The 15,469-nt window shown below is 36.7% G+C and overlaps 1 protein-coding gene across 1 annotated transcript in view; it reads left to right on the forward strand.

The window, feature by feature from the left end:
* The window catches only part of nphp4 (nephronophthisis 4), a 163,441-nt gene that overhangs the window by 26,924 nt on the left and 121,048 nt on the right, over positions 1-15,469 (forward strand). Inside the window, exons 3-5 of the mRNA XM_016559763.1 lie at positions 233-402; positions 1,456-1,520; positions 9,048-9,206. Of these exons, the coding sequence (XP_016415249.1) occupies positions 233-402; positions 1,456-1,520; positions 9,048-9,206 (394 nt within the window). The remainder of the gene's footprint in view (positions 1-232; positions 403-1,455; positions 1,521-9,047; positions 9,207-15,469) is intronic.

Consider the following 15,469-nt stretch of genomic DNA (forward strand, 5'->3'; position numbering starts at 1 on the left):
ACACACCCCTATCCCCGCCCCTCCCCCCGATGTCATCGTCCATCACAATGTTTCACCGCAGACATCGTCCGATGCCAATTTGGTAGACATCGCCCAACCCTACACTGTGTATTGTGAAGAGCGCCATGCAAATAAATTTGACTCGACTTTGACTTTCGCATGAGCAAACACTGCTTACAGTGTCAAAAAAAGTGAAACTTTATAATTTTCTCTGTCTGTCTCTTTATTGTAGGTGGTGTACTTCCATACTTCCCTGTGTCTGAGTTCTGTGGTGGCAGTGGTGGAGTTGGTGTCTCTGTCTACCAGGGCAGACGGTTCCCAGGATGCAGTGGGGTCAGGTTTTGGACTCCTCCAGCTCTTCACGGGGCATGCAGACTCCAGTATCTCTCAGGGAGAGGGCAGGTAAAGGTCACCTCAGAGCAGTCCAGAATGGCCGTTTCCATGAGTGAGAAAGATGACACTCCAAAGCACACTGTCTTATTGACTATGCAGCAAATCCTGAAACTCGTAATCAGTGAATAAAATGGGCTTATTATAATGACCTGCTATTCAGCAGAAGAAAGAACTGAATGCGTGCCTCTCATAACTCTTTTAATGGCTCTGTAATTTCATGTTCTCTTTGTCATACTAAAAAATATCTGTCCCAACATCGGAGTGTGGTGGACTTCTGAATGAATTCAGAGTACCTTTTGTTAACGGAGTACTTTACTGAGTACTTTTAGTATTTAAATTTGTCACTCACCTCCTTAACTTCATTCCACATTTTAGAACACAAAAGAACCCACTTCTGAAACTTGATCTGCTGGTGTTACTTTTGGACAATGCTACTTTAGAAAAAGTGCTTTATACTATTTAAACAATTTTTTTTTGCAATATATGTTTTTTATAATATAGAATATATATATATATACATTAACATTAAAAAGTTTGGGATCAGTAAGATATTTTAATGTTTTTAAAAATGTACTTACCATTTATTTGATTAAAAATACAGTAAATTGTATTGAATTATTATTACAATTTAAAATAACTGTTGTTTGTTTTAGTGTCACATGAGCCTTCAGAAATCATTCTAATATGCTGATTTGCTGCTCAAGAAATGTTTCTTATTATCATTGTTGAAAACAGTTGTACTGCTTAATATTTTTGTGGAAACTGTGATGCATTTTATTTCAGGATCCTTTGATAAATAGAAAGTTCATAATAACAGCATTTATATGAGATATATTTTGTTTTTACATTGTAAATGTCTTTACTGTGACTTTTTATTCAATTTAATGCATCCTTGCTGACTAAAATTATAAATTTATTTTTTAAAAAGTGACAAACATAACCTTAACCCATCTTTTTGACCCCACACTGTGTATATCTGTTACCCCTAATGTAACATTTATACACATTTATATAAGTATTTTAACTTATTATTACAATTTTTAATCACCATGTCTTTTTCAGGTTGAGTCTGTTCAATGGGACCCCTAGAGCCCTCCTGCACCCAACGCTGAAAGACCCTCTGCAGTGTGAGTGCAACCCTGAGCTTCACATGCAGTCAATAGTTCAAAGTCCACACTGTTAGCAGCTCAATTCTTCTAAACAAATAGTGGATTCAGTCAAAGTTTGACGTCAACATGAAATCAGAATTGACTCTAAGTTTCTTAATTTAATGCCAGTTAATGCTGATGTATTAAAATTGATGGCAATTACAGCAAATGATGATAGATTTGAAAAAGAAGTGATGCCATTGTGATGCACTGAGATGTTCTTGAAAGCAAGCTAAACCTTCAGTCTCCATGTCCCAGTCAAAAATACTCCTCATAAGTGGGTTCCAGAGGCATTTCAGGAGGTTTTCGGGTGACTGTTCTGATATTCAACACACTGTGACTGTTGTCATTATCCAATCAAATCCCGCCCTACTTTTTTCACATCGACAGTCTTGAGTGACACGTAAATATGTCACATTGCGGACATGAAATAGGTTGTGAATTGTGTTTCATATTGACTTTTAAAGCTGAAGTGTTCAGTCAGTATGAATGTGGTTGTGAAATAAAGAGATCATTCGTAGTTTTCTTCTAGGCAGTTCTCCATGATTTTTTTAGTTGGGTACCGTACAGTAGATAGATGTTTCATTGATGTGATTACCCCAGCAGCACAGCAGGTATTTGAAGGCTTGACTGAACCGGCTTGATTTCTGGGAAAGCTCTTGTAGTGAAATTTGACGCTAGATAACATATTCTACTCATGGTCTCAAAGGAGTCAAACCGAGCTAGAGACAACAGCAAGAGCTTAGTAATAAATAGTTGATAAATAGCACTTTATGCTTTCTGACATTAGAGATGAGAAACTATTTGCATGTGTGTATGTTTGCCTCATTTCAAATGCTTTCAATATTCAATCTGTCAGTTTGCCTTGATTTTACCATTTAAATTTATTTCCACCTAAAAGCAAATTGATTTAGGACTATTTCTTGCAGTGCTGTTCTAAGCAAACGATCTCTATCTTGATAATTTCAGATCTTGTTTCTTTCCTAATGCTGAAAGGTGAACAGATTGCTTCTTTTGAAGGAGAATCTTAAATGTGTAAATTAAAGGAAATAGTTGGGACTCGCCTATAAATAATTGAAGAGATTCTTGAAACAGATTTCAGAAAGTAGCCTTAATTGAAGACTATTCTTTAATGTTGGCCTTTTTTGCTGTTTTGTTTGGCAGAGTTTTCATACCCTGGAAGATGCATTATTTGGTTTTGACCTTGTAAGTGTTTTATGTTTGAGAATAGTGTTCAGATTCCTTCCTTCTATTTGTGTTCTTATCTTTTTATGTCTTAATGGATATGTTCCACTTTTTGCAATTTATTTAAATTGATGTTTATACCATGTATTGTATATAAATTCATTTTCTGTGTCTGTAGTTTTAAGAAGCATACGTTTTGTTTTTCATTCCTTCACTGTGAATTGAAAGCGGTCAAGTAGGTCATCTTCAAAAGTCTCCTTTGTTGAAGGAGTCCACTCACACTGTACAGTCACATGCATCCATAGATGTTCTTCCAAAATGATATAATTGCAAAATGGGTTTTGGGGATTAATTGAATGCCAATGAAAGGCTGAAGAAGTATTTTTCTCAGAGGACAACAGCAGGTGGTATGGAACAAAAAAAATAAAATAATAATGCATGATTGGAAACAAATCGCTTGTGAAAAAAGCAGTACACGTTTAGCATACTTTTAAAAAGAGTGCTTATTACAGAAACTGAATGTTTTCAGATATTTAATTGCAATTCGCTGAACATTAGTGTGTTTTTTGACCCACTTAGGCACATCTTCATATGTAATTGCATAATTACTTTTATTGTCTTTGAAATACTGTTAAAATTTACTGCCAAATGTAATGGCAAGCATAAATATACTTAAACAAAATGTTCATTGAAACTTGTATGTCATGCGTTAAATTATATACTGTATGTATTTACATATTTGTAGTAATGAAGTTGCAATTTAGTACATTTTAAAATATATTGACTTAAAATTAAATTTTTAATAACACACTACAGTTAAAATCATAATCAAGTACTTGTGGTTTAGTATGTTAGTCAACACATCAAAATTTGTTTACTTCTTTTTTTAAAGCACCAGAAGATTATTAAAACAATGATTTAAAAAGTACTTTAAAGAAAAACGTTTAATTTGACATTATTACAAAGTGCACTTTTTAAAAGTGTCATAAATATACTAATATAAAATATACTAATAATAATTTGAAGTACACTACAAGTGTGCAATTAAGCACACTTCTTTTTCGCAAGGGATAAGTTAATAAGATGGAAGACAGAATTTTTTCCCTTGGATATTTGACTTTCTAAACAATGATGTTTATGTAATCGCGTATGACAAAGCTAATGAAGTAATTTTGTTCATAACGAGAGTGATGTAGTTTTGTTGTTGTCCCATCATACTGCTTGCTTTGTAGATGTGTTGATCTCGAGACTGAGAGCACCATATGAGAGTGAGTCATGGATGTAGTGTATCTGCAGGGTGTCCAGCTGTTGGAGTGGAGAGGGAGCAATGCTGATCTAAAATTCTCTGAATCCAGCCTTTCCTTCTAGCCGTGTGTCTCTGTGCTACCTGCCATTCTGTCTCAATTATGCCTCTCCATGCTGGAGGGAGGAGATGTCCTGCTATCTCTCTGAGAGTCTGAGCCTCCTAGGGCCTCTCACATCACACATAAACTTGCTGTCAAACACACACAAGCATAGGTGCAAACATTCTTTCGCATGACTTATATAGCACCACACACAAATTCAGCCATTGTCTGCTCATTAATATTATTGAAGCCACCTTCTGGATGGTGCAGACGTTGGGAAAGTGAGAAGACGAGACCTAGAACAGTGCTTCTCCGCTGGATTTTCTTCAGAATCCAGATTTTTTTGCTAAACATCATGTGACGACCTGATGCGCTACCAAGCCTAGTTCAGTTCTGTTCAAATCAGTTCAGTTTGATTTGATTCAGCTCAGTTTTGTTGCTTCAGTTTAAGTTTAATCCAGTTCAGTTTTTTTTATTTAATTGAAGTTAGTTCAGTTTAGTTCAATTTAATTAATTCATCTGAATTTAGTTAATCAATGAATGCAGCATTGGTTCGGTTGCATTCAGTGTAATTCAATTTAGTTTAGTTAAGTTTGATTCGGTTACACTTTTCACATATTTATCTATGCATCAAAATACCCATAGATTTTATTTGGATGTGTAGTATGTGAAGTCATAAACAAAAGACATGCCACGTGTTTTTAAAAAATTGGAGAGAAATGTATATTTTTGCTATATTTAATGTTCAATTATTTGCATGGATGGTTACATTATATTTTGTAGAATTTAACATTGATTTTTGGAACATTTTTGGATCATGACCCACAAGTTGAGAACTACTGGCATAGAGGATGTGTAAACAGCACTGGCAGAGCCTAATAATGCTGGCACGTTGAAATCTGTGCTTTATTTGATGTGTTTGTCTGGGCGCATGTCTTTTTTGCGTGTGCATAGAAGAGAGAGACGGAGAGATGCGAGAATAAGTGAGCAGTTTTTCATCTCTGAAGATTAGAATTCCTATTTTGACACATTTCAGTGTTTGTAGATGGCTGATTTTGACAAGCACAGTAGCTTAGTCATTCCTTCAGAATAGAAACAAATAGATGCAAAGCCACGTTGATGTTGTTACATCTGCTGTTCTTTCACCCGTGAAAGAAACGCATAATAACTTCGAAATGCCAAAGAAGGAATGGCCATGTTATATTAGTTGTTAAATCATAGGTTTAATCATGAAGTATTCATTGGGAATAAGCAACAAAGCTGGTGGACAGAGAGCTGTAGGTTCTGGTACACCGATTGCTATTTTTTATTTTAATTTTAATAATTTTAGTACTGTTTTTTGAACCTTGACCTGGTGGATTGTACATGTGCTTCACACATGCTGAGCCTTGGTATTTGTATAAGAGATGCAAAGCTGTCTTTTCTTTGCTTTCTATGTTATTAAATAAATAAATGCACACACTACTATTCGAAAGTTTGGGGTTAGTAAGATATATTTTTTAATACTTTTATTTAGCAAGGATGGATTAAATTGAATCAGAAGTGACCAGAAATAATTTGTAACAGTATAAACCTACTATTTAAAAAAAAATGCTGTTATTTTGAATTTTCTATTCATTAAAGAATCCTGAAAACAAATGCATCACGGTTTTGACAAAACTATTAATACATTTTTTTCAGTATTGATAATATTAAGAAATATATCTTCAGCACCAAGTCAGCATATTAGATTGATTTCTGAGGGATCATGTGACACTGAAGACTGGAGTAATGGCTGCTGACAATTCAGCTTTACCATCACAGGAATAATTTACATACTGAAGTTTATTGAAGTCAATTCTAGAAATATTTCATAACAATACTATTTTTACCTTTTATTTTTATTTTTTATAAACCTTGTTGAGCCTAAGAGACTTTCTTCCAAAACATTAGAAAACACTTCCCGATCCCAAACTTTTTACTGGTAGTGTAACTGCAGTAATGCTACACTATAGCAGGTGTCTCATTTATACAGCTACAGTGAAATAGGAAAAACGTACTTAAAAAAGATCAGCAGGTTATATTTGAAATGCATAGTGTTGCGTAGTAACACTGCAAAGAATGAACTTTGTTACTCAGACTATAAATATGCAGGCCCACACAAAATCTGTGCATAGATTCCCTCAGCATTGGTACTTCCATCACACACAGTTTCATTCTGCAGATTGACCCCCAAAATTAGTGCAGAGAATAGAAAAAGTGAAAAAGTGAAACAGATTCTCTCTGTGCCCGGTAGTACGTAATCATTAGAACAGCATGTTTATTTGCTACTAAGTGGATGTTTTTTAATCCAATTTGTTGTACTCTAATTGTACAGATTTGTCCATTAGATAAGTAATCTCAGCAATTTTGTCACCCTACTTGTGATTGAACCTGTGACCTTTCATTTAAAAGCCCTGATCCTTAACCATCAGGCGAGCACCACTCAGAGCTGTTATTAAGAGTGAACAGAATGACACACTGCAGCTCAGTGATTTGCACAGCGGCACAGAGTAAGCAAAGTGCGATTCTGATCAATAAAAATGAGTTTGTCTAATAAAGTGACTGCGCATGCTCTCAGGCTATGGCATTGTTCCAGAATATGTATAGGCCTTTGGAAGGAAATCTTTTTTCCCTGCTCTCTTTCTTTTTGGAGTTTGTTTGGTAATTTTTGGCTCATTTTTACTGTTTAAATCCTTCCCAAAAAGTTTGCAGATTCCATCTGGGCCTGTCATTTGGTATGTGAATGAAAATATGTGTGGTGTCACCTGCCACCGTATGCAGGTGTCACCAACATCCATTTCCTCAACTCAGGCAGGTGTGCGCACACGTGTTTGTTTCATTCAGAACTGGCCGTGTTCTTTTCCAATTGAGCGGTAGTGATGCACGATTTTGTGTAATACGGTTTCGAAGTAATGGAGCGGAATGTGCGCGCGCGTCTATCAATGTCTGGGATAAATGGCCTAATAAAAAATGGAAAGCTCTGCTGAAATGTAATGATGCAGACTGGCGTGAACGGCCCGTCTTTCAGCGGGTTCACACCAGCCTGCTCTTTCTTTCTCACAGATGTGCACAACAAAGAATAGCACATAAGCAACAAAACAACACATATGGAGTCCAGTTGCATTATGGGAAAATTTTCTCTGGCCTTATGGACACACCTTGCATTCTAAAAGCCTTATATAAGTCCTTACGCATACTGGCCTTTGTGAGATTTCAATATTTGAGTCTTACCTTGGCTCACTAGAACATAAGCCATAAAATGCCTGTTTTAAAAGTAAATAAAGTTTAGAAACTCAAATGGGGTCCAGGTGGGTGTTTTTCCTTTGCTGTGAAAGTGTCTGAAACTATTCTCGAAACCGTGTAGAATGGGCAAAAGTGTGGTAAAATTCAAGTGGAGATTGCTTGCATACAATATAGCTGTTGACTCTAGCATGAAATGAAACTCTCCGCTTGCGCTCTCATATGTTGTCTCAGTTTGAGAAAAATATCTCTCTCATTTGTAGTAATCTTTTATGATGGTGAGTTTCATTGGGTGCAGTCAGCAGCACAGATTTGACAGGGATGTTTTTCCCCCGTATTTAACAATGATGTGTAAACCTTGGGTTCATATAAACCTAGATTTTACCGTGCTGTGGGGTTTGACAGTATCCCACTTTTGATCTGTTTATTGTTATTAGTGGTGTTTGCTAAGACAAGCATCACTATTATTATTGCTCATACTTGAGGTTAGACGTTTTTTTTTTCCTTTCTAAACCCATAACCCAGTATTAAACTTCAGTGTGTAATTTGTCCCGTACCATTTGAGCTACAGACATAGACAATACCTCAAATTGTGTGGCTTGTTGAGGAGAGGCGTGCTGTTACCTCTCAGACTTATCAGCTGAAAAGGCTGATGATAAATTGGGCAATAAAATCCCATAAACTAACACTGAAAGGGGGAACAGGCATATATGTAGCAGTGTCATAGATTCAGTCAGTAAGGAGGCTCTGCCCACTTGCTGAAATCAGAATCCAAGCTTTTTTCCAATGATGAGTAAATTGAGAAAATTAACAAAATGTTCTTATTGGTCATAATTTATATTGCATCGTTTTTTAAAAACATTTTTTAATTTTAATATATATATACTACTATTCGATAGTTTTGGTTTAGTAAAGATGTAAAAGCTGTTCTTTTAAACTTTATATTCATCAAAGAATCCTGAAAAAATGTATCACAGTTTCCACAAAAAGCAGCACAACTATTTTCAACATCGATAATAATAAGAAATGTTTATTGTGCACCAAATCAGCATATTATGAGGGAATGATTTCTGAAAAATCATGTGACACTGAAGACTGGAGTAATGCTGAAAATTCAGCTTTGCCATCACAGGAATAAAATACATTTTGTAGTTATTGTTATGTATTATTTCAAATGGTCATAATTCAAAATATTACTGTTTTTACTTTATCTTTGATCAAATGAACACCGCCTTTGAGAGCATAAGAGACTTCTTTACAAAAATAAATAAATAAATAAAATAAAAAATTAATAAAAGAATAATACGGTAATAAATGTACAAACCCCAAACTTTTGGTCATAGTGTATATACTATTTGCATAGGTTTATTTTTATTTTTATTGATTTATTTTTTGGCTTAATCTGTCAGATATTTTCTTCATTAGAATGAATGAGTAGCAGGGATTTGTTTTCCTCTATGTAAAACCACACCTTCAGTATGTGATGCATTGCTGACTGTATCTATTACAGTGAGAAACCACCTAGTAACCACCCAGAATATCCTTGCAACCATAGAACAGACCACCTTACGCTCAGACCACTTTATGGACAGCTTAGCAACTCATTTGCATTGTGGCAGTCAGCTTTGCACTAATAGAAAGTGTAAACAACTAGAATTGTGTCATCTTTCTGTGAAGTTCAATGGAAATCATGACTGTCTTTTTCTCTCTGTAGTGAATGCCATGTTATCAGTGATGGAGGGCTCTCAGCTGCTCTACTCCATTCAGCCACACCCAGCTCTCATTCCCATCATGCACCTGCTCCCGCCCAACATTCTAGTGTCTGGACATGACAGCATCCCTGGTGTGGTGTCGTCCACGGACACAGGCACAGGTAGGATTACCCACAATGCCCCCTCTCAGTTTATCATTTGAATGTGAGAGAAAAGGCTTTAATGTGCTAGATTTTCATTACAGTTATAAAACAGTCAAATGGCATTTGATGTCTGCTCATCTGTAACGAGAGAATGTGTGTTGCCATGGAGACAGCAGAAGGAACTCTAGAAGCCTCACTAAAGAGCTTCCCGTTTCTCAGGACATTCCCTTGATTAGCTTCAGAATCACTTCATACCAAACCAGGTCATAAATGAGACTTTGAAGCAAAAGCATTTGAGGTTTTTCACAACTTTTCTGACTGTGCTGATTTCTGTTCTGAGCTGATTTCAGGGGTGGGTAAAGACAGAATTTCTGAACGATAGTAATGAACCGTGGTGGGTTTCACAGTGGCGAGAGGATTGGAAGTTGAGCACAGTGTCGGGCTAATCCTCCAGCACCCCAAATCTCACAGGGAGCGTGACCCATGACCACAGTCTAGATCCAGAGAGGGACGCAGGAAATTAGAGAATTATTCCACAGTGATATTTCTATATCTCTCGCTCCCCCCTAACTCTCTCTCTCACATTATAAACCGATGAGCAGATGTAGGAATAGGGTTCCTCTGTAGCAGGTTTGTCTTTGAACTGCATCTGAAATGTTTGAGTGCTATATTCTGCATCCTCCTGGGCCCCCACATAGACTGAAAGTAGAAAAAGAGAGATGTTCCCCCCGACTGTTAATGCAGTTAATAAGACATGATTCAAAGCACTTCATTCCAAGATCCAAAAGCAATATATTCTGTCTGATTATAAACTTTTCATGAGTGAGTGTCATAAAAGCCAAATTCCACCAGCCGCCTCTTGTTTTTATTGCTTTAATTGTATCCAACTGAAAAATTATCTTCAATTTCCCAATGGTCTTGGCACATGATTGATCATAACACAGTTCTGTGACACACCCACCAGTTTTTAATGCCGTTCAAAATGTAAGTTAACATAGTAAATGCTTAATGCACGACGAAGGTTCTGTATGTGCACTGTAAAGATGAGTTTCCCCCGAGGAGGTTCACATGAATTATATATGATGAACAGTGTTAACTTGATTATTTAGTATTTAATTAATTTATTTAAAATATTATTTACATAGTATTAAAATAAATTAATTCTTAATTAGTCATTACCTATTGACAGCCTTAATAAAAATGTATACTATATAATTAGGTAGTAAGTGTGAAAGTATTTATTTAATTTAGTATTTACCATTTTTTATGGATATAGATAATAATTAATCTTAATAATTAATAATTTTAACAGCCATAATAAAAATACAATATATAAGTGAGTAGTAACAGCTCACAACAGAGTCAATGTGAAATTCTGTACTTCATCAGAACTGCTTGAAATAACACACTTTTTCAATTGTTTGTTTAATTATTATACTAGACACTTTATCACTTCATATTAATTGTAAGACTACATGGTATATTTGTAATTTTGTAAAATAAAAAAAAATGAACAAAAAGTATGCACATCTAGCAGGCAAAAAAGCTCAGTGAGGGTGCTGCAACACACAAAAAGTAACAAACAAAAAAAAAAAGAAAAAGTTGTCACACCATAGCTCTAAAAGTAGAAAAATATTTATAGCATGTTCTCAACAAAAGAACATGCATCAGGTCTGATGAAGAGCCACATGACTCGAAACATTATATGTGTACTTTTTAAAATAATTTGTCATACCTCAGGACAAATTAATTAAGGCTAAGGGGCAAATAATAATAATGGAAACTTGTAAAAGAAAGAGTTTTAATCTTGTATGTACATTTTCTTTATCATCTACCCAATTAAAGATGTGTAATTTGAAACGTGCTTAGAAAAATAAGAATATTGTTTCTGTTTGTTTCTGTTTATTTATAAAGCACAATTAAAACAACGCGATGCTGACCAATGTGCTGTACAATTTCACTATAAAATTACACAACATTTACTTTCAGACAAACAATGACTATTACAATAAACAATATTGAGCATGCAAAAGTGTGAAGTTGTGAAAAACATTGTATTTATGGTAGGGCTGCACGATATTGGAAACAACTCGCATTGCGATATTTTGTATTTCTGCTATATATATATTGCGATATAAAAAAAACAAAACAAAAAAACACCAGATGACTTGAAAAGCTCTATTTGGAAAAAAGATCATAAATAATCAATGATTGGGGTGATTTTGTAGGGGATTAAATCAGCATAGAAAAATAAACAAATTACAAACATAGATAAATATAATAGAACATAGATATAAATTAAATAAACCATACTGGTAAGTCTAACAGCATTCAGGTATACTGGTTGAATAATGAAAAATGTAAAATAACACTGCATAGTCTTCACTGTATAAATTAAATCTAATAAAAATGTGTTTAAGCTACAAAAGTGATTTAAATCTCTGTGTTTTGCTGCTTGATTAACATTCATGACAGAAAGCCTTAGGAGCATTAAACTGCTGTGAACCAATATACTGCTACACATCCATTTTCTTTCTCAGTTGTTTACCTTCACCTAAGACATAAGCAACTGTGTTTACAAGGATACTTGCAGAGACATGCATTTTGACATAGTTTCATGCGTATGTGTCATTTTAGGCACAAATAGACGCGGAAGTGAACGTAATTCAGTGTTCACGTGCATCTGCGTGGCTCTCACCGTGTCTACACCGGACGCGAGGGGCGTAGAACCCATTATAATCAGCGCTGTCTATGCTGGATGCGGCGTGGCGCAGCAGACAAATCCCAGAGAGTAAATCCCTCATTCTTTTTATGACGTACTGACACAAAGTTCAAAGGATTTGCAACGGTCGCTGTGTCGCGTCCAGTGTAGACAGCGCGGGGCGGCACGACGCGACGGGTGTCGCGAAAACGATCAGTATAACGATCAGTATACTAAACATCGCACATCCTGCGATGTGACTATCGGGGAAGCGCACATCGCGATATCGATGCTGAAACTATATATGGTGCAGCCCTAATTTAAAGGTTAGAATTAGGTGGTATTTGAAGTAAATAAAAAATGTAGGTCTAGGGGTTAAACTGAAGTTAAACAGCTGGGAACTCCTGCATTAGAGAAATACAGTATTCTAAATTTTAAAGGTCCCCTGAAGTGCCTTGAAACACACAGCGTTATTCTATGTGGTGACGTAATTTCAACTGAAACAGGAAGACAGGGCTGGACATATCAAGCAGCCCCGTCCCCTTTTTAAAATCGCCAATAGCGTTTTGTTTATATCTGCTCGGGCCAGAGCCGTTGAGCTCGGTAAACCCGCATTTGACAGCCACAGTCTAATAGATTACCCCCTAGATTCAATATGAATCTCTTAGTAAAACAATATAGTGATCGTAATCATGCTGAGGCTGTGTAGTTTTAAAAGTGTTTAATATATGCTGACTCGCGCATATGATCCGCTCCGTGCGATCGCGTCTCTGGACCGGAGCCAAAGTCCGGATCAGACTTTGTGCGCTGCCACGGTTCGCATGAAACAACGCGAAACCAAACTTCATTTGCCCCAATCGAAAGCATATTTACACTGTCTGAATCGTTCCCTATTGCCTACATTGTGCACTACTTGCCATTCACTGTACAGGAAATAATACTACACTGTAAACAAGTGACCAATCTCAGCCGCAGCTTCAGCGTCTATTTGTAGTGTAGGGGCGCTAGCGCTTCGGATTCTAGAGAGCATTTGATTGGTCAGAAGAATTGATGAGAAGCTGAAGTACGAGGTGATGTCAAAAAAAAAATAGTTGATCCATTTTGGCAGAAGTGACGAACTGTAAGCTTTGAATGCTTATATCTTCTAAATCGGAATTTTGTCACTGTTTTGGAGCACACTGGCTTATAGATAACCTTGAGACTAGCATATTAATACTACCACCCCAAAAAAAATTAATTTTGATTTCATGGGGACTTTAAAGATACACAACACAAATGAATAGAAAAACATTAGCAAACCTTTAAATGTTTAAAGAGAAACACTGAATTTCCTCTATTCTCTTCTGTTGAGCCGTAATCTATCAGAGCTTCTGTAGCGCATCTCTTTTGGCTGCAGTGGTGGGGGTTTTTGTATGCTGTAATGTCCTGACGATGCTGCACTTGTTTGGCTGTCAGGCCTCAGTGCTGCTGTACAGATAAGCCTGGTTTGGTGTGTATGTGCGCTTGAGTGTAGAGTGATTGTGCAGTGTGTTTGAGGTAACAGACTGTGAGTACGGTAAATGTGTGAGTGCGTCGGAGCTCTCCGGGCCTGGCTTTGATAGTGGTAGACTCTGTGAGTGTGTTAAAGCTAAACTGTGATAGACTGTGTTTGTGTATGGCTGAGTGATCCGTGAAAGTGAAACTCTCCTGGTTGTGACTCATTCAAACCAGCATGCCTGCTGTCTGCTGCCACAGCAACTTGTGTATTATTACAAACACACACACACACACACACACACACCATATGATAACTTTTTGTGATAAACAGACCCAAGTGTAGGTGGTTGTTCATTGAAACACTGTACTATGAGAAATCATCGCTTCAAGTAGCAATGGCGGTCTTTTTGAGTTGACAACAAACAAACAAAACTCTTCTGAATGATTTGTTCATGAATCAGACCGATTCAGTTGTTCAACTCAGTTGTTTGCAGTGGTCCTTTTTGGCATTGAAGTGATCAAAAGTAAAGACATAATGTTCATATATATATATATATATATATATATATAGTATATATATACAGTGCCTATATATATATATATATATAAAACGATAACATTTTGTTACATTGCTGCCTTATGTTAAACTGCTTTTAATTACTTTTTCCACATCAATCTACACTCCATACACCATATTGACAAAGCAAAAACAGAATTGTCATAACTTCGTAAATTTATTAAAAATAAAAAAACTGAAATAAGTACATTGCATAAAGGGTTAGTTCACCCAAAAATGACCCTTTAATTAATTTACTCACCCCCGAGGCATGCTAGGTGTATATGACTTTCTTCTTTCAGACGAATCCAGTCGAAGTTGGATTCAACTTCAAAATTATAAAAAATTGTCCTGGCTATTCCAAGCTCTATCATTGCAGTCAGCGGGTGTTGCAGTGCTTCAGTCCAAAAGAAGTGAAATAAAAAGCGCCCATCCATAAAAAAAAGTGTCTCACACATAGGCATGGGACGATAACCGGTTTCAAGGTATACCGTGGTTTGGAAAAGTCACGGTTTAAAAACCACAAAAATTTTCCGTTATACCGTTCCTGCGGTATGCACAGATTTTTTTACGTGTCATCAAAGACGGAAAGTGCATGACTCCCTCAGTTGTGTGCAGCGAAGAGCGTAAAGCCCAATTTATACTTCTGCGTTGAACCAACGCCGTAGCCTACGCATAGATGCACACCCTACGCCGTAGCCTGACGTGCACCTCTCCAAAAATCTAACAGCTCGTCAATTCTACGCGGACCGCGGCTTTTACCGAGGTTGCACCAACAACATGCCCGTGGACACGGCAGACTAGCGGTTTGCATGTGTACTGCACGTTGATGTGGACAATGACGCAGAAGTATAAATGAAAACTGACGCATAGCCTAAGACTAACCATGTTCCCTCCACAATGATGTTCCGTACAGATGACGTTTTAGCACTGATCGCTAAATAAATACTTCCAGGTCGTACATAAACTACATATCTGTGTCATCTTCATTTCTCCCTCTTTCACCCCCGATCAAGACAGAGACCCACCCGCCGTTTGTTTCAGTGTTGAAATAAATACTATTTGGCTTGCTACCGAGGCAGATAACATGGCTAATTAACTAGCTAACGTCAACTAGTTTGCTCCCTCACGTTAACGTTACTTCACAGAGCGAGGAATAGCAGACTAAAGTACTACGTTTCTGCGATTTAGTACAATAATTAAATTTAGCTGGTATCACGTCTATACTTTTAAGCCTCCTGCCATTGTTTACATCTGTTCAAAATCACGACATTTAATAAACAAACAAACTGCTGGTTCTCAGGTGTCTTTGCCACTGTTTGAGTGTTGTACGCAGAAAGACTGTGTGTGTGTGTGTGTGTGTAACACACTCGCGCTCTCTCATTTCTTATGTGTCTGTGCACACATCCTCGTACCTCACCGCTCCAAACTTAATCCAGGAAAGGTGAACATTCCTGCATCATAACTTGGACTGAAAGAGGAGTGTGTAGAAAGTGAGCATGTCTCCAAAAACCTTGTTGAGCTGCAGGTTTAATGACTGCATTTTTT

This window comes from Sinocyclocheilus rhinocerous, unplaced genomic scaffold (genome assembly GCF_001515625.1).
Source record: "Sinocyclocheilus rhinocerous isolate Xijiao unplaced genomic scaffold, SAMN03320098_v1.1 scaffold558, whole genome shotgun sequence".
Lineage (NCBI taxonomy): Eukaryota > Metazoa > Chordata > Actinopteri > Cypriniformes > Cyprinidae > Sinocyclocheilus > Sinocyclocheilus rhinocerous.